Consider the following 22532-nt stretch of genomic DNA (forward strand, 5'->3'; position numbering starts at 1 on the left):
GTTCTCAGCTCCTCCTGCCAGCTCACAATTTAACATATAGGTTATTTCCTCCTGTTTGCCCTTTATAAAATGGTATCATTTCCTCCACTCAGTCTTGGTGGAGGGAGTGCTTATCGTGTGTATGCACGTGTGTGCGCGCATGCTTGTGTGTGTGTGTGTGTGTGTGTGGTTCAGGAGTGGCTGTGGGAGGAGAGGAGGGAAGACTCCTTCCACGTATGGGAATCGCCCAAACTCAGAAGTAATCGATTCTGATTTATATCCAGGTTGGGCCATAATTAGCAGTCGTTGTGGCCTGAAACTTGGCCACCTGCTCCCTCTCTCTTTAGGTGTATTTAATGGTCGGATCCTGAGGCAGGGCGTTGCATTGGCATCAGATGGGGCCCATGACTGCGAGACCCTGAGCGAGTCTCACCTCCACAAGTCCCCATTTCCTTTCTGGGGGGGTTGGGTCATGATGTCACCACACAAAAGGGGATGAGGGTAAATCACACAGCACTTCCCAGGCCCAGCTCAGGGCCTGGCACTCTCTATTCCCTGAGAGAAGTGGGGCCACTCTTAGCAAGGCAGGGAATGGATTCTAGCCTCCCTGCTCACGGGCAGACCACGCAGCCTCGAGGCCTTCATGTACAGTGGATCATCACAGTCACCTTACCTGTCTCACACAGCCAGGGTGGGGCCCGAGCAGAAGTGAAATTCTAGGATCTTGGGGCGGGAAGGGGTTTGTTTTATAGGTGGGAAATCGAGGCTCAGAGGAGTGAAGTCAACTTGCCCAAGATTCCCGGCCATGAGCAGCTTGTGACTGGTGTGCTGGACTGTTTGGGGCTCACCACACTGCTCTGTCCATTAACTCAAACATATGCAGAGCCGCACACCTCTCTGTGTGTGGTGGTGGACAGACAGATGGCCCCTCTCCTGCCATATGCTCCGGCCTGTTTACGAGCGTTGGGAACTGGAGGGGGCTGTGTACCGTTGCTCCAGGGTGGGAGGCAGCCTGCGGCCGAGCTGAAACTTGCCTGGCTTCAGTGTTCCCACACCCCTCCTTCCCTGGGACTCACTCAGTCGCTACCTGGCTGATGATAAACATGGGCCTCTCTGTGCCCCACACTGAGCCTGATGCCAGGGAAATGCACAGAGGGGTTGAGGGAGATGCCTGCCTTGTGCAGCTGTTTGTAGGCTGGATACACACCAGCAAAGGTCAGTACCGGCCAGGCGGGGAACTTCGGTGGCTGATGAGTGGTCAGATAGTTAGAACCACTGCAGAGTGTTAGGTGCGGTCAGGGTGGGGTTGGCCAGCCTGGAGGAGGCAGTGGGCTTTCAGCTGGGCCTTGAAGCTCTGGGTTGGATCGAGAACGGTGAAAAGAGGAAGACTTTGTGGGTTGGGGGAGATGCTGTGATCAAGACAGGGAGGCAGAGGTGTGGAAGGTGCATTTGGGGGACCTGAGCGTTCACAATGAGGAGCGGAGAAGCTCTGTGAGAACGATTTTATTTTCAGACGCTGCTCGCCAGTGTTAATGATTGGGCAGGCAAGTGTCTGAGATTTAGCTTGTCTAATGCAGTGATTGGGATCATTATTTTGGCTCAGATCTTTGCTGAGACCTGACTTTACAAGTGACTGACACTTGCTAACCTGCCCCGAGGATGGAATGGGGCCCGAGGGAGCCATGGTGACCTGAGTCTACCTCCTCTGAGAAGCGGGGCCCTCGGGGTCCAGGGAGAGGAGCCCGTGAGCCCCCGCTTTCCTTTGGATTCACTGTGGTCCCTTCTGGGTCACAGAGTGACTTCTTGCCCAACCCGCCTGCTGCCTCAGCCTGCCTCCTCCTAAGCTGGCTTCCCGCTTATCTTAATTTATTGATGAAAACTTGTTTTACGGTCCAGAGCACAGACGGCAGCAGCTCCCTGCCAAAAGAAAGCAGGCTTGCAAATCGGGAAAGCAAGCTGCCTCCCGGAGATGGGCGGCTGGGGAATGGGAAGACGAAGAGTGAGTAAAAGCATGTCTGGGCGGGCGCATGCTGCGCAGCCACTGCCGGGGCGCGGGCAGGGGGCTGGGAGTGGCTGGACTCCAGCCTGGCCAGGGCTCCTCTCTGTCGCTGGCCGCTGGCTTACAGGTGCTCTGCCGGGTCTCAGCACTCTGGGTGAATGAGGACTGCAGGCCATAAATACTATTAACGACTCCCATTTATAGCTTTGTACGGGGCACCGTGCTAGGAAGTTTATTTTCATGAATCTCATTTAATCCTGATTACAGCTCCATGTAGTAGGTACCATTAATCCCCCATTTAAAAAACCAGCACCTGAGACATTATTTTCCAAGATTCCCTTGGCTGGTAAATGAGGGAACCTGGTCTACTTAGTTCCAAGGCCAGAATCATTGCCAGCTTTCCCTGACCCAAACATTCAGCACTGGCCCATGTGCTTTTCTGCGTTGTGGCTGCTTTTTTGGCCTAGCATTTCCAGTCCAGCTGGCTTGGGTGTCCCAGAGGAGAGACCCATTTTTTGCTCCGATGTGCCAGCATGGCACCATGGAACCAGCTCAGGGCAGGTACCTCTAAGGCACCCTGCTGAAGGGTCTAAGGAGTCAGTTATCAGTCAGGCCTCCCTTGTTTCTTTCTGAAAAGCGGGAAGTCTTTGAGTTGCTTCTGTGAGTTCCTCTGAAGCTCCATTTCCTGGTGGGTCAGATGTAAGTATTCCTCATGTCCCTGCTTCTTACAGGCAGGTAGGAGATGAGGGCTCCGCTCCTGTGAGCTGCAGCGTCCTCTTCTGTACAATGGGGCAACAACTCTCCATGGGTCTGCTGGGACCACGGGCTGGAGACGGTGGACGTGAAAGGACTCTCCAAAAGACGAATGGCACGGGGTTGTGGTTATTCGCACAAACTCTCTTGCTTTGTGGAAATGTAGGTGCAGAAGCGAGGTCAGTTGATCTCCAAATTAGTTTATTTTGTTCCTTCTTGCTTCCTCCTGCAGAGAACAGTCAACAGTTTTTACAACTCTGGTTAAATCAGCGAAGTAGGCGGAGTACCTTGGCTGCCTTCCCCCCAATGCATGTGCACCCTGGACACACGCCCTTCCCTGCAAACTGGTGCTCCTAAGGACACGTCCTCGCCTCCACTTGCTCCCCACCCTTGCTCACCTTCTCTGCTCCCTGACCCTGCCATTCCTGATGTCACCTGCCAGCCAGGCACCTGAGGCCCAGACGCTGCCCCCCACCCCCAGCTGGGGTGGTGCTTGCTTCCTGCACTCTTGGGCACCCATTTCCACTTCCCTCAATTCAGATTAGGCTAGAAAGTTGTTGAAAAAATGTTTAATAAAATGAGATTTGGAGTTTTTCTTAGGTCTGAATGTAGCAGGCATAGAGAAGTTACAATCACAGGGTTTGGAGACGCAGCAAATTGATTTAAAATCCCAGGTCTGCTTACTCCACGTGTGAGTTTAGACAATATACGTAACCTCTGATCATTTGCAAAGTGGGGGCAGTAGTAGTAACTACCCTGTGCGGTTTTGTGGGAAGGGGTTGACACAGTTCCCAGAATGCAGTATGGGCTCAGTAAGTGCCAGCTTCAGCTGCAGTGTGATTCCCGGCACTGTCGTCCCCGTCATCCTCGTCACCACTGCAGCGCTGCCCCGTCCTGACTTTGCTTTTCTGCCCTTCTAGTCTACAGGTGGCTTCCAGGCCACAGAGCTTGCCTACATACAGCACAGCACGGCTTGCCTTCCTTTCTTCAAGTAAGGGCGTGTCCAGGAGACACCTTTCTGGCCTGTTTGGGACATGATGGGTCATAGCAGGGTTTCTGCAGCCAGATGTCCTGTGTTCCTTCACCACTGAATTTCCCAGTGCCTTTTTATCTCATCTATAAAACAAGGAGGACAAAAATAATGTCTCCAAACCTCTCATTGGGTTGAGAGGATTAAATGAGGCAGGAGAGGCAAAGCTCTCAGAACCCAGCTGGCATGTGGCCGGTGCTCATAAGCGCTAGCGCTTCACTGTCCCCAGGAGCATGGCATCAAGGAGTTAAGATGGCAAGACGGGCCATGGGGTCTGGGGGCAAGGCATGGCTCCTCCGTGGACAAGCTCTGTGACCTTGCACAAGTTCATTTGGTGAGACTGTGGCCATGCAGCTCTCAGCAGAGTACCCTGAATTGCGGGGCACGTCCTGAATAGTTGAGGGCGGGGCTGTGGTCTACCGTTCTGTCCAGAGGATGAAGAGATGGGTAGAGCTTGGCACAGGGTGGGGAGGGATCTCAGGTGTCACTTGAATTGGTGCTGAGACAACTCTGGCAGAGGGACTTGAACTTGACTGGCCTGTATCCCCCACAAAGCATGTCAGAAATGCCAAATCTTGGCGTGGGTGGCCACGGCTCCTGTTTAGCAGCATAAATAATAGGGCTGTGGGCACAGGCTCCCCAGAGAGAAGGCCAGTCACGTGTTGGCCAAGTCCAAGGGCTGTAGCAAAGGTGTGTGGGGATGGCTGTGCAGCAGCCAGAGACGGACCTGGTTGTTAGCCGCAGTCCTTCCTGATATCTATATGTGTAATTATAGTGTGATTTGCCAAACTCAACCTGTAGAAGGTTGTTCTTGTTCATTTACTAAAGGGGCCTCCGTTATGTGATGGGCGGAATGGAGGCAGTCCTGCTGAGACGCACCCAGCAGTGGATGATTTTCGCCCTGTGACTTTTCTTTACCCCTGGAGAGTGGGCTCCTTTCCTCAAACAGGGAGAATAGGCCCCACCCCTCCCCATTCTGTAGGATGAGTTATAGTCTCGCAGATTGAGTTCTTTGCCAGAAAGATGTGATGCAAATTCAAGGTATCCTTGTCTTGTTCCCCTTGCATTTTCCCAGGAGTTTTAATACTAGCACAATACCATGTATGATATTCATATTCTGAGGAGCACAAAGTACTCGGCGGGCATAATCTTGTTCGTCCTCTCGGTGTTGCTGAGTGCCGGGAGGTGCTTTTCCTGCCCCGGTGTTCTAGCGGAGAAACGTCCCAGCAAGGAAGGCTAAGTGCCTCACCAGAGCTGCTCGGCACGCTGCTGTTCCTGGGCCCCAAGGCCTGAGGTCTGGGCTCTTGATAGTTGTGCTTCCTCGGGGGAGCCCGGGTGGCCCCTGTTTCAATGTGATCCTTGAAGGTTGGTTTCTTAAATCCATCCCTATCTCCCACAGCAGCCCTGGCTTCACATATTACTCTGTGCTTTGATGCTGTCAGAAATATCTTTCTCCTCAGATGCACAAAATAAAACAAATTCAGGAAGGAAAAAGTATGCCGATGATTGGAAAACCCCTTCTGTGGACTCTTCTGACAAGCTATTCTGAGTCCTTGGCACTGTGGCTCCCAATGTACAGTGACCCTGAGAGTGCAGACCGTGCCTCATGCTGTGGTCCCAGGCTGTCTCCCCATGGCTCCTCCCTGGGCCCAGGAACTCGGTAGCTGTGGCCCGTGGGGGCACAGGTACAACCCCACCCTCACCTCACTGTGCCAGCATAATGAGCACCCCTTCCCACACTAGCACCCTGCCTGACAATAACAGGGCATGGGTGGCCTGAGGCTCCAAGCTGTTTTCTGTCGAGTATTGACAAGTTCTGGAGTTTGGGGGAAAGACACTTACAAGGGTCACCTCCTCTCAGCATTCCCACTAAAGGGTAGTCCTCAGACTAGCTCAGGGAACAGAATCTCCCGAGGGGGGCCAGGACTGAACTGTCAGCCTCTCTATGGGGAATTCTGTCCTTCCCCCGCCCCTTAAGCATTTTGGCCCATCCTCTCTTGTGTGTTCCTGAATGGGAACGAAACACAGCTGTGTGCTCACCCTGCATAATCTGCCAAGGTCTTGAGCAGAATCTCCCTGTCAGGGCTCCGTCCTCCTGTTGCCAACAGGGAGTGTGAGCAGGAAGGGCTGGGCCGAGCTAGGGAACGCTGGGGTCCAAGTGCTCCCTGTGTCCCTTCTTTCCTCCACCCACCCCAGCCCACCTGAGCCTGGAATGGGCTTGACGGGAAGGAACAGGCAGCCCTGCCACAGCTCGAGGCCTGCCTGGGGGGCTGCAGTGGTGGCGTGGATCGATGTTTATGGACTGGTGAATGATCCCTCCTTTACAAGGCAGCGTACTCTCTGACATCCAGCCACACATCATTCTGTGGTCCTTCTGGGGGTCGTTCCTCAGGCTTTGTTCCTTTGGCAGCCTCAGTCACATTTCAGGCACCCTTGGGGGTGCCTCCTTTTCCATGTCTCCATAGAGCAAGTAGGCCTGGGGGTCAGTTTGAGAAGATGGCAAGATGCTGGCACCTGAGAAAGCTGATCTGGGGCCTGCTGTCAGAGCTGAGGAGTCCAGATGGCCTGGGAACTGGGGTGCAGGTGGAGGTGGGGGAGGTGAGCTCTGTTGTTCTGCAAGCCTTTCTCCCAGACAGAGGAATGGCTGTGGAAGACGGGAGTTTAAGAGGACTGTGTTGGGAAAGCACAGGTGGGCACCCCGCCTCCTCCCCATGTCTGGTTCTTGCGCCTTACTCTCTAGGCATCAGCTGTCTTGGGGACTGGACCTAATCTGGGCACCAGTGCCTTGGCCTTTGAAGCCCAGGGACAGACCCAGATTCTCCCTGCACCCCAGAACTATGTCACTCTGGGTCCCACAGATGCCTTGATTGGAGTGAGCCCCTGGCGGGGCAGATACCTTCCGTGCTGAGGCCAGGCCAGGAAGCCCAAGCAGATGGGCAGTGCTTCAGCAAGGCCCACCTGCACGCCCCAGCCCACTCCACCCCAAAGTACAGAAGGCCCTGTGAGCAGCCCTCTGGGGGCCAGGATCACTGGGAACTGGGTATTTCCCCCTGCCCAGGACCCTCAGCCCACTGGAAGGCAGGATGGGCTGTCTGTCCTCAGAGTCTCAGATGGGATCCCTCTCATCACAGACTCTCATCCCCATGGACTTTTTAGAGTCTTAGGCTCTAAAAGGTATTGTAACGGGACCTACTCTCAACAGATGGGGTGTTCTGGTGAATTGGGGAGGGGTTACCGCATTCTCAATGTCCCTGCGAAGTTCACTGGAGAGAAGTGGATTCTGGAAACATGGGATTTAAGAGCTTTATTAACCTCCAGGACTTGCAGCTCCCAACACAGCATCCCTTATGTTGGGCCCTGTTGAAATGCCCTCCTCTAGACCCATTTTAGATAGAAAATAACCTGATTCTGCAGTCATCAAAGTGTAACTGGGTTTTAGATATGCAAATGCTTTATGTAATAGTTATTTGGAGGAAAATTCAGTTCAGAAATACGGGTGTGATCCCCCTGTCACCTATGCAAGCTGGTGATATTGGCGGCTGTGAAGTGAAGTTGTGAAGACAATTGGAAGCTTTGAGAGAAAGTGTGGGATCAAAAAAAAGGACTGAGGAATCATGCCGTTTGGCCTTAAGTTAGGCACAAACGCCATGTGATAAACAAAACTGTGCTGCGCCGCCCTTGCTCACAGTATACAGCTTGGCGTGGAGGAGGGGAGGGGTGTCTTTCTCTGTGCCGGTCCCTCCATGGCTGGGCTGTGACTGTCAGTCTGGGACAGCGAGGAGCAGTGGAAGGTGACTCAAAGGAGGAGGCAGATCTCAAAGCCCTTTAATAGGCCAGGAGAAGGCTTGGGGAGGAATGTTAGACGCCAGCCTTCGGACAGTTAGAGGCTGCCACTTGTTCTGGGCGGGCTTCTTGGGCACAAGTGGGACCGAGGCACATTAGCCACAGGCGAGTAGATTCTTGAGTTACAAAGAGACTAATTCGAGTTGTGCGTAAATGGAATGGAGCATCTGGTGGGCTGGTGAGCGCCGGGACCCTGGGGTGCTCCAGGAGGGGCTGGACGGCCCGGGGCCAGGGACAGCTCACCCAGAGGAAGCCTCACTGAGTGGCCATCCCCGCTCTGTGCTCTGGTCCTCCTGCCTGCTGGGGGACTTTGGCAAAGCTGTCTTTGTGACTCTGGCCTATCCTTTTGCTCCACATAGAGCTAGCAGCTGGTCTGCCCCCTGTATAGCTGTGACGATGAATGAGCTGCACGGGCCCCTTGGAGGCGAGGGGCACCTGGAACCAAAGGCGCAGCCCCACTCCTGGCACTGATGTATTTTCCCTTCTTCCAGTGATGAGGTTCTTGGCAGGCCGGCTTCTCCAGGGCCAGGCAGGATCATTACTAGCCACATGTCAGGCTGTGAAATTAAAGTCACTTTGATTTTCTTTTTATTTTCCACATACACTCATTTATTAAATGCCATTAAACATTGTGCTTGGTTCTGGCTCATAAAGAGCGTTAGGGAGTGCTGAGACCTAGTGTGTGAGAAGCTCCTGCAAAGTAAAGAGGGAATGAGGCAGGAGGAGGGGAGGAGGACGGGAGGCGGCAGGGGCTGGGCTGGGGGTGCGGGGGGCTCTGTAGAGTCACATGAGGCAGCAGGGTGAAAATAGCCAGAGGGTGTGATGAGCTCCAGGGGTGCTGGGGCAAGTGCGGAGGGGACCTTAGAGGCAACTGGAGCCAAGGGGGTAAATTGGGAGTAGCTGGGGGCACTAGGGTTCTAGAATAGAAGTAGAGAAGAGGAGGTGCATGGGGGGTCTTCTTCTTCAGGTGGGTGTTTGTGCCGGGTCTGGTCCTGTTCCCAGGCTGTATTCTGCTCAGACTCTCTCCACGCCTCCCACCCACCCACCCACCCATCCGTCTGTCCAGTATGCATGTAGCATGTTCTGGGCCCTGCGTTGAAGGAGACACGACCCTGGCCCTGGAAGGGCTGGTGTAACGGGGGTGGGTGTTAGTCTGCACAGAAGGGTGGTCCCTGATGTGCCCGGCTCTGGGTCCGGCCCTGGCGCAGGAGGTCACCCCCAGGGAGGGCCCTCGCCACAAGAGGGAGAGAGGCTGTTGGCAGGTATGAGGGGACACAGGGAGTGGCTGGCGGTGTGTGAGCAGGGATAGAAGCTCAGAAGGGAACTTGGTTTGAGGCAGGAATTATGGGCCTTACCCCCCAGAGAAATGGAATGCCTGCATGAAAAATACATAAGGATACATGGCAGAAGCATATATTAAAACTACAAATCAATATGGTTCGAACTGAAGATGAGGAACAGTGCCATGGGAACATGGGCTAGTTACAGCAGGCTTGATGAATGAGGTGAGTCTGGAGTGCTTGTTCACGTCCTGTCCAGAGCCCCACTGGCCTTGGCTTACTTGCTGTGCACCTGGTGGAGGCGCCCCAGGGTGACGGGAAGACCCGGAGGCGGCCCTCGGAAGGGGCCCAGACAGGAGAGTTCTGTAAGGAGGGAGAGCCGAGGGCATTGCCAAGGGTAAGGCACTGCTCTGGCTCTAGGTATTTAGCAATGAACAGAACAGACCCAAATCCCAGCCCTAACAGAGATCAAGGCCATGGCAAATGCAACAGTAGGAACTCATTTTCTCAAGTTTTGAGGTGGATTTATTTGGAGCTCTGAATTTAGAAATTCTCTTGTGTATTAGGGGAAGGGACAAGGGGAAAGGTGGTCCCTGGGCCAGCTCCTGCTTGGGGTGGGGTGCTGACCAGGCCCAGCTGGTGACCTTGGATCAGTTGGTGCTAGTGTGGGCTGGATCCTGGCCCCTGGTCCCCTGAGTCACCCTCACCCCGGTCTCTTCCTGCCTTGGACTGACTGTTGCTCAGTCATCTCAGCTGAGACAACCCTCTGGTTTTGGAAGGGAATTTTCCCGAATGCCACCAGCTAAGCTCTCTGGCCCTGATCTTTGGCTCTGCCACTGAAGACCTTGCCTCCTTCCTGTGCTTGGCACCTCCCCTCTCTGCTCCGCCCCTCTCCAATGGCTGCCTCACCCTCTCCCTGCCCCCTGCTCTGCCGTGGATGTTGACTTCCTGTCTTCTTGCCCTCCTGCTAGCAAACCTTTTCTGCTGTCAGCTCCTCCCTCCTGCCCACGGCCACGTACCAGATATTGGCCACTTACTTGCTTCTGCCCTGGCCCTCGCCAGCTCCCTGGATGGGGTCACCCCAGCATTTTTCTCCTCTCATGTTGTGTCGACCCTCTCGGAGCCAGGACCCTTAGAGGGAACACACCAGGTTCTTCCTTTGATGGACACCTGGCATGGGATGGGGCTAGGGCAGGGTTTCTCCTATATTAACATTTGGGGCTGGGTAGTTCTTTACTGTGTGGGGAGCAGTCCTATGCATTGTTGGATGTTTCGCAGCACCCCTGACCTCCACTCACTAGGACGCCAGGAGCAGTCCCTCCCCACATTGTCAACCAGAGATGTGTTGCACATTGCCAGGTGTCCCCGGGAACCAAGACCGCTGCTGGCTGAGAACCACGGGGCTAGGAGATGAAAGCCCTGTGTCTCAGCCTTGGCTAAGCCTGTCTAAACCTGTGCTGGAAGGGACCTGAGAAAGTCTCTAGTTCAGATCCCACATTTTAAAGGAAATTGGACCTCAGAGAGCTAAAGAATCTTAAGGTCACATAGGGGAACAGCATGATGAAAGAGGCATTTTGGAAAAAGGATTCACATAGCTCAGTGTAGGCTGGGCTGAAAACAGAGGCCAGAGGCAGGGAGGGGAGCATGGCTGGGATCTGGGCATGAGACAGGGGCTAAGGTGGGGTCTTGGTGCTTTCCACAGGATGGCCTGGGCTCAGCGTGCACTCAGTCTCCTAGGAGCGGGAGTGGGCAAGGGGCTCTTCGCCAGACGCCCGGAAACCAGGTTCCAGGCCCACCCTGGCACTGTGACAATTGCCTGTCCCCTCTCATTGTCATTATCTGCAGACTTAGAGCCTGATTTTTGCCTGGAGACTCTGCTGTTTTGGGTCATCTGAGATGGGGACACAGGGTCCATCTCAGCAGAGGCCCCTGAGGATATGGAAGAGTGCAGGGGTCTCGTTCCCTCAGTAGACATAGGCCTTTCCCCAACCCCAGGCTTAGACACAGGCTGGGTAGGGTTGCCCTACCTGTAGGCAGCAGATCTCACCTGGGCTCTAGACTGGGGCATGCTGGGACCTTGGACAGGAAGTGAGAAGGGATACGAAAGCTCCCTTTTCTCAGCGTGTTGGAGGGAGGCTGCTGGTGGGTCTTTGGGAAGCTTGCAGGCCAAATCAAAGACCACGCAATGAGAAGCTAGAGAAGCAGTTCTGAGAAATGACCAGCTCCTGGGAGCTTCTGAACTATGGAGTTTTTCCTGAATGGAGGCTCCTTGAACTCACACCAGTTTCCTCTGGGAGGAAAACGGAGAGTGGAGGCACAGAGGGGACTCCACCAGGCCCACTCCCAGTGAACACTGGCTTTTGGGGAGGGTCCTGGAGACCCTGGTGTCTGCAGCTGCAGGGGGATGGGTCATTCTGCAGCTCTAGGAGGCCAAGTTCAGCTCTCTATAGCAGCGAGTGACCTGGCAGCAGCGGGTTTTCCTCTTATTCATTCCAGGGTATTTCTTTTAGAGCTATAAATCTTCATGAGGATCATGGATTTCCATGGTATGATTAATGAAAGAAGAATTGAGACGGCAGCATAGACACTGACCAGACTGAAGAAAGTCAGTGACAAGTTGGTCAAAGTTTCAGCCCTTCACTGGCAAATCCAGAGCTTTTGACCCGGCCTGGAGTGCCACCTAGTGGTTGCAGGGGTTATTCCCCTGGCAAAGCTAGAGATGCCCCATTGAGTGAATGCTCTGGGCCTGAGAGTGCCCACATATTGGGAGTCTTGCCCTGTTTCTGCCTGGGGCTGCTGAAGGGTATAGGAGGCTCAAGACCCCTCTCCACAGAGTGGGGGACCCAGGAAGCTGCTCCACTTACGTAACTCCCACCCCCCTGTACCCCTTGAACAGCCTTTGTTAGTAATACATGTGAATTTCCCAACTTCTTTGTCATGCCCCGTCTGAACCACCTGGTATCCCCATTCATTAAACTCTTACTCATTCTTTAAAGCCAAGCAAGTCCGGTCAGTACTGCCTTGCAAACATCTCAAGTGAGACCATTTCTGACCAGTCCTCGTGGCCACTGGTGGTGGACGGCCCCAGCCTGAGCAGTAGCCTCCTGACTGCCATCTCAGCTCCCCGGTGCTCTCCACTGGGCTCTCCTCCCAGCAGCAGCCAGAGTGATCTGTACAAAACATAAATTATGCCACTCCCCGGCTCCGAGGCTTCCCATCCCGTAAAACAGCGCCCACGTTTTCTGTCCTGATGCCTGTAAGGTTCTATCTCATCCGTCCCCTGCCACCCCGCCTACTGGTCCCCTGCCACTTGTCACCTCCATCACTCCTTTGTAGCCACATGGGCCCCTTGCTGCACTTTGGCTGTCCAGGCTCCTTCCCCACTCTGGGCTTTTGCAGTGCTGTTCCCTGTGAGAACACTTCCCCCTGATATTTGCATGGCTCACTTCCTCTCTTTATTTGGGTCCCTACTCAAACACCACCTTTCTGAGAGACCTCCCCTGACCACTCTGTCCCCAGGTACTTCGTAACTCCTTACCCACTCTTATTTTTCTCACAGCACATATCTGCACCTGAAATTCCTGAGACCCTTTCTTGTGTAAACACCTGCATCCTCTGTGGGACCGCCCCCTTCACGAGGGTCAGGTGTTTATCAGGCACTCCAAGGGGGTCTGACACTTGTTAAGCAGGGCTCAGTGTGGGACTGTGGGCCCCCTGTCTTTGCTGGTACATCTGTGTCTCCTCCTGGGTTTGGTTCCTGGGGGTCACAGCACAGCTCATGGCCCACAGGGACTGCTCAGTAAATGCATTCAGAGACCAGAACCCACTCACTGCCGCCCACTTCCCTCCCCTGCTTGCTTCCATGTAAATTCTCACAGCAGTCCAGGAGGTGGGTGCTGTTATTCTCAGTTAGCATCAAAGGAGCTTGCAAGGTGGCACAACCAGAACCAGCTGGACCCAGATCTCAGATCCGTGTCTGTTCTCCCCAGCCCTCCGTCTGCACTTGCAACTGCATGGAAGAAACGTTCTTGCCCTCCACATGCCCCAAGCCGCCCCTTCCTTGAGGGACTGTCTCCACCCAGTGGCATCCTGAACCAGGACAATGACTGCGTCCTCTGAACTCCTGTACCATTTATCATATTTGCCACCAGTGTGTAATGCCAGGGGTAGATGCTACTGCTTTATTGCTCCTATCCAGCACGAGCAGAGGCCCGGAGAAGGCAGGTCTCTAAAGCTGTTGTAGCTCTTCTGGCACAGGATGCCGCGTGCTGTAGGTTGACTGATTGATTGGCTCCTCAGACTCTGCAGACTTCCCCTCAGCAGCAGGAGGGAGCCGTGTGTCAGCTATATGAGAGCATAAAGTAAGGCAGACGTGGAGATCTGCAGCCAATGAAACCGAAGCTTCCCCAGGTGAAGCGAGGGGCATCAGCGGCCCCAGGGGTGCTGTTGAGGAGTTGCTTTTCAGGCCTGTAGTGCTGGTTGCTGAATTACCTGCTGGATGGCAAAGGCATTGATGAGCTGCTATGCCCTACACATCAGCCAGCTCCTCAGTCAGCCTCTCAACCAGCCCAACAAGTCCTTTTCTTTTTCTGTCTGTGGGAAAGTTGTTCTTCAGGCTCCTGAGAACAGTGGGCAAATGGCCCTTCTGGTCAGGGCAACAGGTTCCAGTCACTGGAAGGTCTGGCTCTGAGAAACTGGACTCTGAGATTCTCCTCCTGGCCTCAGAGACAAGTCCTTACTGCTTTCCCTGACCTCCATGTACCCTTCCCCCGGACTCCTTCCTGAATGCTAGGGCCTCTCCCCGGCCAAGTGGAGTAACTGCAGCCACTCACATGCATCTAGGGCCTGCAACAGTTGTCACCTGCTTCTGCCTGTGTCTCATTTCATTTGATCCTCAGAGTGACCCTAGTGACCCTTGTATGACCCTGTTTGCCAGATGAGGAGATGGAGACGTGGAGAGGCTAAAGGGACTTGTCTGGGTCACACAGCCGACATGATTTGAGGCTGCGACTGTGTCTGAGCCGTAACCCAGTTCTCACCTTTTCTGTATCTCAGAGTTGGGGGTGGGGACACGGAGTCTTTCAGGTTCCCTGGCAGTGAATGTATCAGCAATGTCAGTCTAACAAGCTTTCCTTTCTCTCCAGCTCTGTGGCTGTGGGCTGCTTGGAGTGGGCATTTGGCTGTCCGTGTCCCAAGGCAACTTTGCCACCTTCTCCCCAAGCTTCCCTTCGCTGTCGGCAGCCAACCTGGTCATCGCCATAGGCACCATTGTCATGGTGACGGGCTTCCTCGGCTGCCTGGGGGCCATCAAGGAAAACAAGTGCCTCCTCCTCAGTGTAAGTTGGACCCCACACCCAGCCCTCTGAACTCTGGGTCATTCTGTGTGGGGGCCATAGCGACAGGCAAGGCCTGGAAACAGCAGCTAACTGAGCCCACGGAAATTGCTTCCAGAATGTTTTTGCCCTGCCACCTTCCTCTTCCTCATGATTGGCTCCCTCTGCCCTAGTTGTCTCTGTCCCCTTGATTGGCATCTACTTAATATCCCTCCCCTACCTATGTGGGTTTCCTTGGAAGTAGGTAGCCTTTTCATACCTAGGAAGCCCTGGCTACGTGTCACCTGTCCCCTGCCTCCCTGCCATTGTCCTTGTTTGTGCCTCACTCCTGGCCACGGCCACCACCATGTGCCACACCTGCACCTTCTCTTTCCAGTTTTTCATCGTCCTGTTGATCATCCTCCTAGCAGAGCTGATCTTACTCATCCTCTTCTTTGTCTACATGGACAAGGTAAGCCTTCAGGAAGGGAGGGGGCTTACGGAATTTCATTGCTCTTGGAGTTGGGTCAAACAGGGGCAAGCCAGAGGAGAAGCACTGACAGGTGGCACATGTGAGGAAAGGAGAGGGGGACCTAGAGAGCTGGGAAAGGCCCAGATGAAAGCTTTGGCATGCAGCACAGCGAAGGCGAGTTGGGGAGGTTACTAGCTTCTGTAGTTTTAGGAAGTGGAGCCCTCCACATTATCCAGGTATGCAATGGACTGCCCCTGCACTAGTGAGCTCCCCATCACTGGGAGCACGCAAGTATTCTTGTGTTGACCACTTGGAGAAGGGATTTAGACCTTATTAAGTGGTTGGGGGTTATTTGAGGATAACCCTTCAGAAACATTCAGGCACTTTGCAGGTGACACCATGGGCAGGGCTAACAGGGAAGGGAAGCTACGCTTTCTTTTCCGGAGACCTCTGAGGACAGAGCGCCTGCTCCCAGGCTGCACCACGGGGTTCAGGAGCATGGCAGGGTGACCCCTGGCAGCCTGCCAGCCTAGATAATTCCCAGTCAGTTTGGAGAAACTCTTATTGGTTCTCCCAAGAATGACCAGCCAAGCACTCAGACCCTGAGCGCTGAGCAGGCTCTTTCAGTGCGTGCCCAGGAGCCATGCCGCCACCTGTTCCTTGGGTCCCTGAAGTACTTGCCTAGGGCTCACTGAAAGGCAGAGTTGTTATTAGGATTTGAAACTAATTCTTTTGCATTTATGAAAGGGAAGAAATAATAACATGAGAGTTCCCTCTATGCCAGCCCTGTTCTTGGCTCTTTATAACACTTGTTTCCTTTAATTCTCACAGCAGCCCCAGAAGTAGACATTTTATTCCAAAATGTATATGTATTACAGAGAAAGCTGAGGCAAGTTACTTGCTTACAAGGCGTGGACCTAAGATCAAAATGACTGATCTGCCATTCTCTGGTTCCCAGGGTGTCTTGACAGGGGCAGCATGCGGCAGGTGTCGTGGGTGGGGTGACAGAGTGGCCTGTGTGTGTAGCTGGGCTCCGTGCCTCCGAGTGTTCCAGCCCTGGCCTGAGGAGTGCAGCTCCCCTGGGCGTGAGTGGGTGCAGACCGGAGCTGAGAGTGTGAGCTTATCCTGCCCCAGCTCCCCACCCCCACGGAGCCAGCAGAGCCCACCCCAGGCCCCTCCCCCAATCCGGGAGTGGTGGCCAGAAGTTCTAGTTGACCTGGGCAGGTTGCATCCTGGCCCCAACCGTCCTGTCTGTCTGCCTCACCCTGACAGGTAAACGAGAATGCCAAGAAGGACCTGAAAGAAGGCCTGCTGCTGTACAACACGGAGAACAACGTGGGGCTGAAGAATGCCTGGAACATCATCCAGGCTGAGGTGAGGGCCGGGCAGCTCTGCTGACCGCACACAGCAGGGGTCAGTGGCTGGAGCAGGGGTGATGATAACCCCAGGGACCGAGTGGGGCACCTGTGCTTCCTGGATTTTAAGTGACAGCTGCTGGTGGTCAGATACCGTACAGTGGGATACAGCTGGAGAGGGACAAGGAGTGAGTGAAGGAAGGTGGGCAGGGCCTGGGTGCAGGAGTGGGCAGGCCTGAGGGAGCCATGCTAGTGGCTCAGTGGGCACAGGGAGCTGGGAAGGACGGGTAATCGAGACGGACAGACCTTCCTAGTCCTTTAGCAACAGCTACGCCTCCTTGGTCGCATCTCAGGCAGGGAGGCTCTGATTCTAAGAGGAGGACAAGTCAGTACAGGCAGGATGCCCCGTGGTGAGCTCCATGGAGGGGCAGGCAGGCAGCCCGGGACCGCCAGTCCAGCAGAGCCAGGGGTGCTGGTGGGGAGCAGAGGGCTGAGCACGCCTGCCTGGTGCCCAGCTCCCAGGGGCCCGCAGTGTTCCTGCCTCCATGCTCCGGCCTCCAGGAAGGAGCTGTCACTTACTTCCCCTGAGGGTCTAGTTGAGGCCAAAAGAAGGGACAAGAAGGCCAGTGAGGACTGGACTGCAGGGTGGCAGCTCTGTGAGGCTCGGTTGCCCTGGACAGGGCAAGGTTCAGAGGAGGGTGGCAGGCCATGGCACGTCTGACTCTGCGCATCCCCACCCACAGATGCGCTGCTGTGGCGTCACCGACTACACAGACTGGTACCCGGTGCTGGGTGAGAACACGGTCCCCGACCGCTGCTGCATGGAGAACTCCCAGGGCTGTGGGCGCAACAGCACCACCCCGTTGTGGAGAACGGTGAGGCCTGAGGCCACTTCCCTGGGTCCTTCTCCCAGGAGCCTGTGTGGTGGCAAGAGGACACCTACGGGTGAAGGGAGGGTGTCCTGGGGCACCAAGGAATTAGCCTAATGTGGAGTGGGATGGGGGGCACATAGGACTGAAGCCAGAAGGCAGGTGGAAAATGGCAGGGGGAGCCTGGCCCCGCAGTTGGGAGTGTCATGGGGTAGGGGTCTGAGGTGGAACCCTGGGCAGGGCAGGCCTGTTCAAAGGCAGGAGAACCAGGCTGGGGTTCAGGGAGGGACATAATGACAGAGCAAGGACAAGGGTTGGAGGAGAAAGTGGTGGGGGCTGGGCAGGAAGGGTACCCATCGTCATGCCGGGCCCTTAACCTTGTGGTCCTCGCTACCTAGGGCTGCTATGAAAAGGTGAAGACGTGGTTTGATGACAACAAGCACGTGCTCGGCACAGTGGGGATGTGCGTCCTTATCATGCAGGTAAACGCGCCATCAGCCGCGTGGCATTCCAGCTAGAGAGAAGCAAACGCCCGAAGTGGCATCCCTGACCCAGGCAGCCTGACGTCCACGTGCATATCGGCTCTGCTCTGAGGCCTCTTCTGATGCCTGTCCTCACCCTGCAGACACCACACGGCATGGCTTCCTCACACGCTGCCTGAGCCTTGGGTCTGATGCTGGATTGCACGAAGCCCATGTGTGGGTGTGCTGGGAACACACCTGTCCCCACTCCACAGTGGTGTTTACCTTGTCACTGAGTGGAACGAAACCTGAGTCCTCAGTAATGACTGTGAGCATGGGCTCATGGGCCAGACTCCACAGCTGTCAGTCCTGTCTCACCATCTATTGGGTATATGTGACCCCAGCACAGTGATTAGCCTCTGTGCCTTAATTTCTACATCAGTATAATGGGTATCATCATCATGCCACTTGTTAATATTAGGTGAATTTAATGTGCCTAACATGAGGCATAGAACAGTACTGGCACATGGGAAGTGCTCAGTGAATGTTAGCTGTTATTAGCAAGTTCTTAATGTCAGCTGTTCTTTGTGAGGCCCAGCAGAGATGATGGTGAGGAAAGAGGAGGGAGTCCTTGCCTCTCCTCTTGAAGGTGAGGCCAACACCTCTGGCTGGGAACAGAGACCCCCGACCTTCTGGGGGATGTGCGCATCCTAGGCTCCCTCCTGTGCCCTTTATATGTGGCTCCTGTCCCTGGTTAGCAGGCATCTTCAGGGCCTGTTTCCTCTTGGAGCACTTGAGCTTGACTGGTAGGTCCATTAGAAAATGGTTGACCTCCTGCATGAAGTTACCTTTCTTATCATAAATGCTTGGCTCTGGGGTCCTGATCATGTCTGATTTATCCAAGTGCCTGCAAGCTTAGCAGGTGAGCCTGTCATTTTCACAGAGCTCTGACATTGGATGCACTCGCAGGAAGCAGGGGCCTATTTGGGACCGAGAATGGGCTCATCGCAGGCCTGCCTGTGCTCAGGCCTGGCCCTTGACCAGAACCCTGGAGCTGTGCTCACCAGCCGTGGCCTCCTCCATTTATGCCTCAACACTAAGAAAGAGAGAGCCATGAGAGGCACCGCGTCCCCAGGTCACCTGCTTCATGGCCTGTGCCCACGGCACAGGGTCTGTGGTGACTGTGAGGCCCCATGCTGGCTGCCTCCTGCCTCGCTCTGGGTCACTCCCTGCCCCTTCAGGACTCAGGAGGTTGTCCTAAGCTTCATTGTAGGATGCGTCTGCTGCAGCCAAAGGCAGCGCTTTGTGGGATCCAGAGCCGCAGGTTTTCATGCTCTTGCCACATCCCTCTCCCGCCTCACTTCCTCGTTACTACCCGTTAGGGTCAGGTCCTCTGCGCATCAGGCCTCACCACAGCACTTGGAATTAGGAGGCTGCGTTCTGTGCAGACTGCTCTGAGGAGTGGCGCTCATCTGTGTGGCCCTGAGCGGTTCACCGCGTGCCGTCCTCTGGTCACCACGGGCTGCATTCCACCCATGTTTTTCAAGCACACAAGTGGTTGTACCATTGGCTTTAGGTGACCTGTGTTAGGCCCTTGCCATGGGGTTTTTGTCTAAGGCCCTTTCCTGTCTTTCAGATTCTAGGCATGGCCTTCTCCATGACCCTCTTCCAGCACATCCACCGGACGGGTAAAAAGTACGACGCCTGAGCGCCGGCAGCAGCCCCGGCCCCCATGCGGACACTGTGCCAGGGAAGGGGATTTGAGCTTTGTGTTGCCTGCCCGCACTCCAGACTGCTGACCTTTGCCCCCACCGCCTGCAGCCACCCTCCCCGCCCACCCCGCCTCAGCCTCCTGGGGTGGAGGGCCAGGGAGGAGGAGGCACAGAGACCTTGGGGTGCTGGGGGTGCCCGGATTCCTGCATCTGTGTATTTGCCAAAGAAGACAGGGCTGGACAGGGGATGTGCTCACGGAGGCCCGGGCACTGCAGCGTGCCCCCGCCCTTCCTCACACTGACACGGTGCCTGCGTGGGAGCAGCAGGGGCTCCCTCCTGGTGGAAAGACTGCCCGGCAGAGGCCGCCCCGTGGGAGAGGGGGAGAGGCCGCCTCTGGCCAAGGTCCCAGGGGGCATCTTGCCCAGGCTTTTTATACCTTACAGTGTAACTTTTTTATTTTATTTTACTCTGATTGTGATTATTCAGGAATATTATCTCAGATAAGTTTAGGGTTAGCTTTCTGATTTATAACTTTTTACTGTGTTGATTTCTGTAACGGTTTGATTTTTGTTTTCCCTGAGGGTGGGAGATGGGTGGGAGAGAGGACACCGTCTGGTTTCAGTCAGGACACACCACTGTGCAGCACTCAGGAGGTGCTCGGACGGGATGCGCCAGCCTGCACTCAGAGCACACTGAGAGGAGGGCCAGCCAGGACGGCGCCCTGCCCGTGGTGGCATCTGGCACAGGAGCCTGGAAGCGGAGGTGAAACGGAGGAGCGGGAAGCAACGTGGAGGAGCGTCCTGCACAGGAATGATGTGTCTGTGAATGATGGTGCAAGAGGCCAGAGAAGTGGGGGCTTCTGGGAGGCTGGCCAAGTGCTTTGCCAGGAACATGGCTGGAGCAGTCGTGGGTCCTTCTACTTCATTGATGAGCAGTCGTTGTTTTTCCCTTTTTCCTTCCTCCTGCCCTCTGCTGGCAGGAGGCTTCCCAGTTCCCCCACGTGGGCCCTCCCACCACAGGTTCTGCAGACCCAGTGATTTCACAGACATTCCTGCTAGAAGCTCTTGGACACTTACTTCTAGGTCAGCTGCTGCTCACTATCTCACACTGTTGCTGGAAGGAAAGCCGTCCTGAGGGGTTGCTGCTCGCATGGTGGCAGAGGACCCGTGACAGTCAGGAGGGGCAGGTGGAAATGGTGCCCATGGTCATTCCAGCCAGATTCACTGGGCTGCGGAGTCCCTGCTGAGAGGAAGGGAGAGATATCCATCCAGGTCCCAGGGCCCTCGTCTCCGGAGGTCCTTGGGGTACATTGATGGTGGGGTGGTTGGCGATCACATCCTCTGTGACTCCAGGGAAAAGTACAGAAAACTGAGACGTCAGACTGGATCCTGTTAAGTAGCCCCAGAGCAAAAGCAGCTTGAGTCAGGGCCTGGGAGGTGAGGGGGTGGGCCGGGCACTGGAGCGCAGCAGGGTGCCCCGCCTGGACTTGCGCTGGTCTAAGCGAGCATTTTGCAGTTAAGGAAAAGGTCAAGAATCCATGGAATGAAGCTTGGAAAAGTTCCCCACTAGCTAGGTAGGACCTGGTGCGCCTCCCTAGTGGTGCCGCACGGGTGGCTGCCTTTCCTCCACCCCTTGGCTCCATACTTAGCTTTCCTACCAGCCCCACATCTCTCTGGCCTCCACCTGTTTGTTTCAAGAGCCAAGACTTGGCCACCCTGCCAGCAACTCCACTAGCCTTAAATGCAGTGCAGTCAGGACTGGGAGTACAGAGCTTCTGGTGAGCTCAGGATGCACGTGTTTGGAGGGTGGGGAATAGAGTGGTCTCAGCTGGGCAGTAAAGCCTCCTGCCCCCCTGAGACGGGAGCCCTGGTGCAGATGGGAGAGCTGGGAAGGTGGGGCCTGGAATGGAGGATGGACAAGCACACATTTGAGCAAAACTGCCTTTGGGGCCCCTGGCCTGTCTTCCTGGTAAGGAGCTTCAGCCACCTCCCCAGGTACCCCGTCCTGCAGAGCCCAGAGCAGACGTGCTCCTGGGCCGTGGTAGAGAGACATGTAGCAAGCATTTGAGTCGCACCGTGGGACCTGGGGCATAGAGTTTATGCAGGGGGTGGCGGTGGGGTGGGTTTGTTTATGCCTATCAATGCAACTTTTAATTTTTGTTAAAATCTGCAGCAAAAGCCTAGCACCCTGGGGGCTGTGTAGTCTCCCTGGCAGTCTTGTTTCTGGGGCTTCAGGGGCATCCTCTGGCCCTGGAGCCCTTGCCTCAAACCCCCTTTCATCTGCAAGCCCCCCACCTCATTCATGTTTGCAGAGCCTTGTCCACAGTTTCCAAACCCCCTTCCCGCCTCACCCTGTGCTTGGTTGTTCCCTCATTGGCCGAGTCTACGCTGGGTGGAAGGCGCCGTGCGTGGGCCAGGGTGCTCTTCCCAGCCCCGTGTCTGGCCCACACTGCGCAGAAAGCCTCGATCGTGGCTTCCCTCACGGAAGTCAGAGTTAGTTCTATCAGGTCTGCTGCAGGTGGTTTATAGGAGGCTCAGAAGGTCAGGGTCCTGTAGGCGACTTCAGGGGAATGCCTGCACAGCCTTCCTCTGCAGCCGTCTCAGGGAGGCGAGTGCGTAGGGGCCGAGTGCCTCTGCAGCGGGGGTCGGGCACGGGTGTCCCCCAGCACGCGCAGCCGGAGCAGTGCCCGCCCTCTCCCTGCGGGCTGCCTCTCGGCTCGCTCTCTGGAAAGGCTGCTGAGCCCACCTAGGTGCTCACACAGATGTTCTGTTCTGACTTGGAACTAGGTGGCCATCCCTCCTTGACTTAGTGGCCAAAGAGCAGTCAGATGGATGGAAATGACTGGCCCCTGCCCACCCACCGGTGGAGGTGCTAACTAGCAGGGATCTGGCATAGGACAGGAGCTGGGCCCAGGTGCGTGGAGTCTGCGCTGTGTCCCTCAGCCCTTCAGAGTCTGGCTGCTCGTGTTCCCATTCTCCCATTTCCCTCCTCATCCTGCAGTGAAGCAGTGGTCTAGGTGGGGGCCTGGCCTTCCTGCCCTGACTGAGCACTCCCAGGCCCAGGCCTCGGGGCCCGTGCCCAGCCCCGGGGCGGCACGGAGCGCAGGGGAGCACGCCTGTTGGTTTCCAATGCACTTTTCTGCTTGCGATGCCGTATCTGCGTTTCCTTCATCCTGGTCCTGGCTTTATTGAACGCCATGTTTTTAGCATGTTTTTAAATAAAAACTGATAACGTGTCAAAAGCATAGGTAGGTTGTCTCTTTGTAGTGTGTGTGTTTACTCAACCGTGACCGACTGACTTCATGTCGTGGTTGCCATGAGAGACCGGCAGGGTGGGGTGGGTTGTGGGGGGAGGTCAAACACCTGTTCTCCTCTGTCCGAGATAGCACCCACAGCCGGGGCCTCATCTCTTCTGCTTGGGCCCAGGTTCTTAGAGATCTGCTGGGTTGGGGGGGTCCCTCTGGGTG

The 22532-nt window shown here is 55.4% G+C and overlaps 1 protein-coding gene across 5 annotated transcripts in view; it reads left to right on the plus strand.

Annotated features, from left to right (window-relative positions):
• Nucleotides 1-22323, plus strand: part of TSPAN9 (tetraspanin 9) — a 200795-nt gene extending 178472 nt beyond the window's left edge. For all 5 annotated transcript variants that reach the window (XM_090273853.1, XM_090273852.1, XM_090273851.1 and 2 more), the window contains 6 exons: nt 14029-14220; nt 14594-14668; nt 15941-16042; nt 16767-16898; nt 17291-17374; nt 18990-22323. In XM_090273853.1, the coding sequence (XP_090129979.1) occupies nt 14029-14220; nt 14594-14668; nt 15941-16042; nt 16767-16898; nt 17291-17374; nt 18990-19061 (657 nt within the window). In that variant the 3' untranslated portion in view covers nt 19062-22323. The remainder of the gene's footprint in view (nt 1-14028; nt 14221-14593; nt 14669-15940; nt 16043-16766; nt 16899-17290; nt 17375-18989) is intronic.
• Nucleotides 22324-22532: the final 209 nt, after the last annotated feature.

The sequence above is a fragment of the Furipterus horrens genome, unplaced genomic scaffold (genome assembly GCF_987537825.1).
Source record: "Furipterus horrens unplaced genomic scaffold, mFurHor1.1.pri manual_scaffold_4, whole genome shotgun sequence".
Taxonomy (NCBI): Eukaryota; Metazoa; Chordata; class Mammalia; order Chiroptera; family Furipteridae; genus Furipterus; species Furipterus horrens.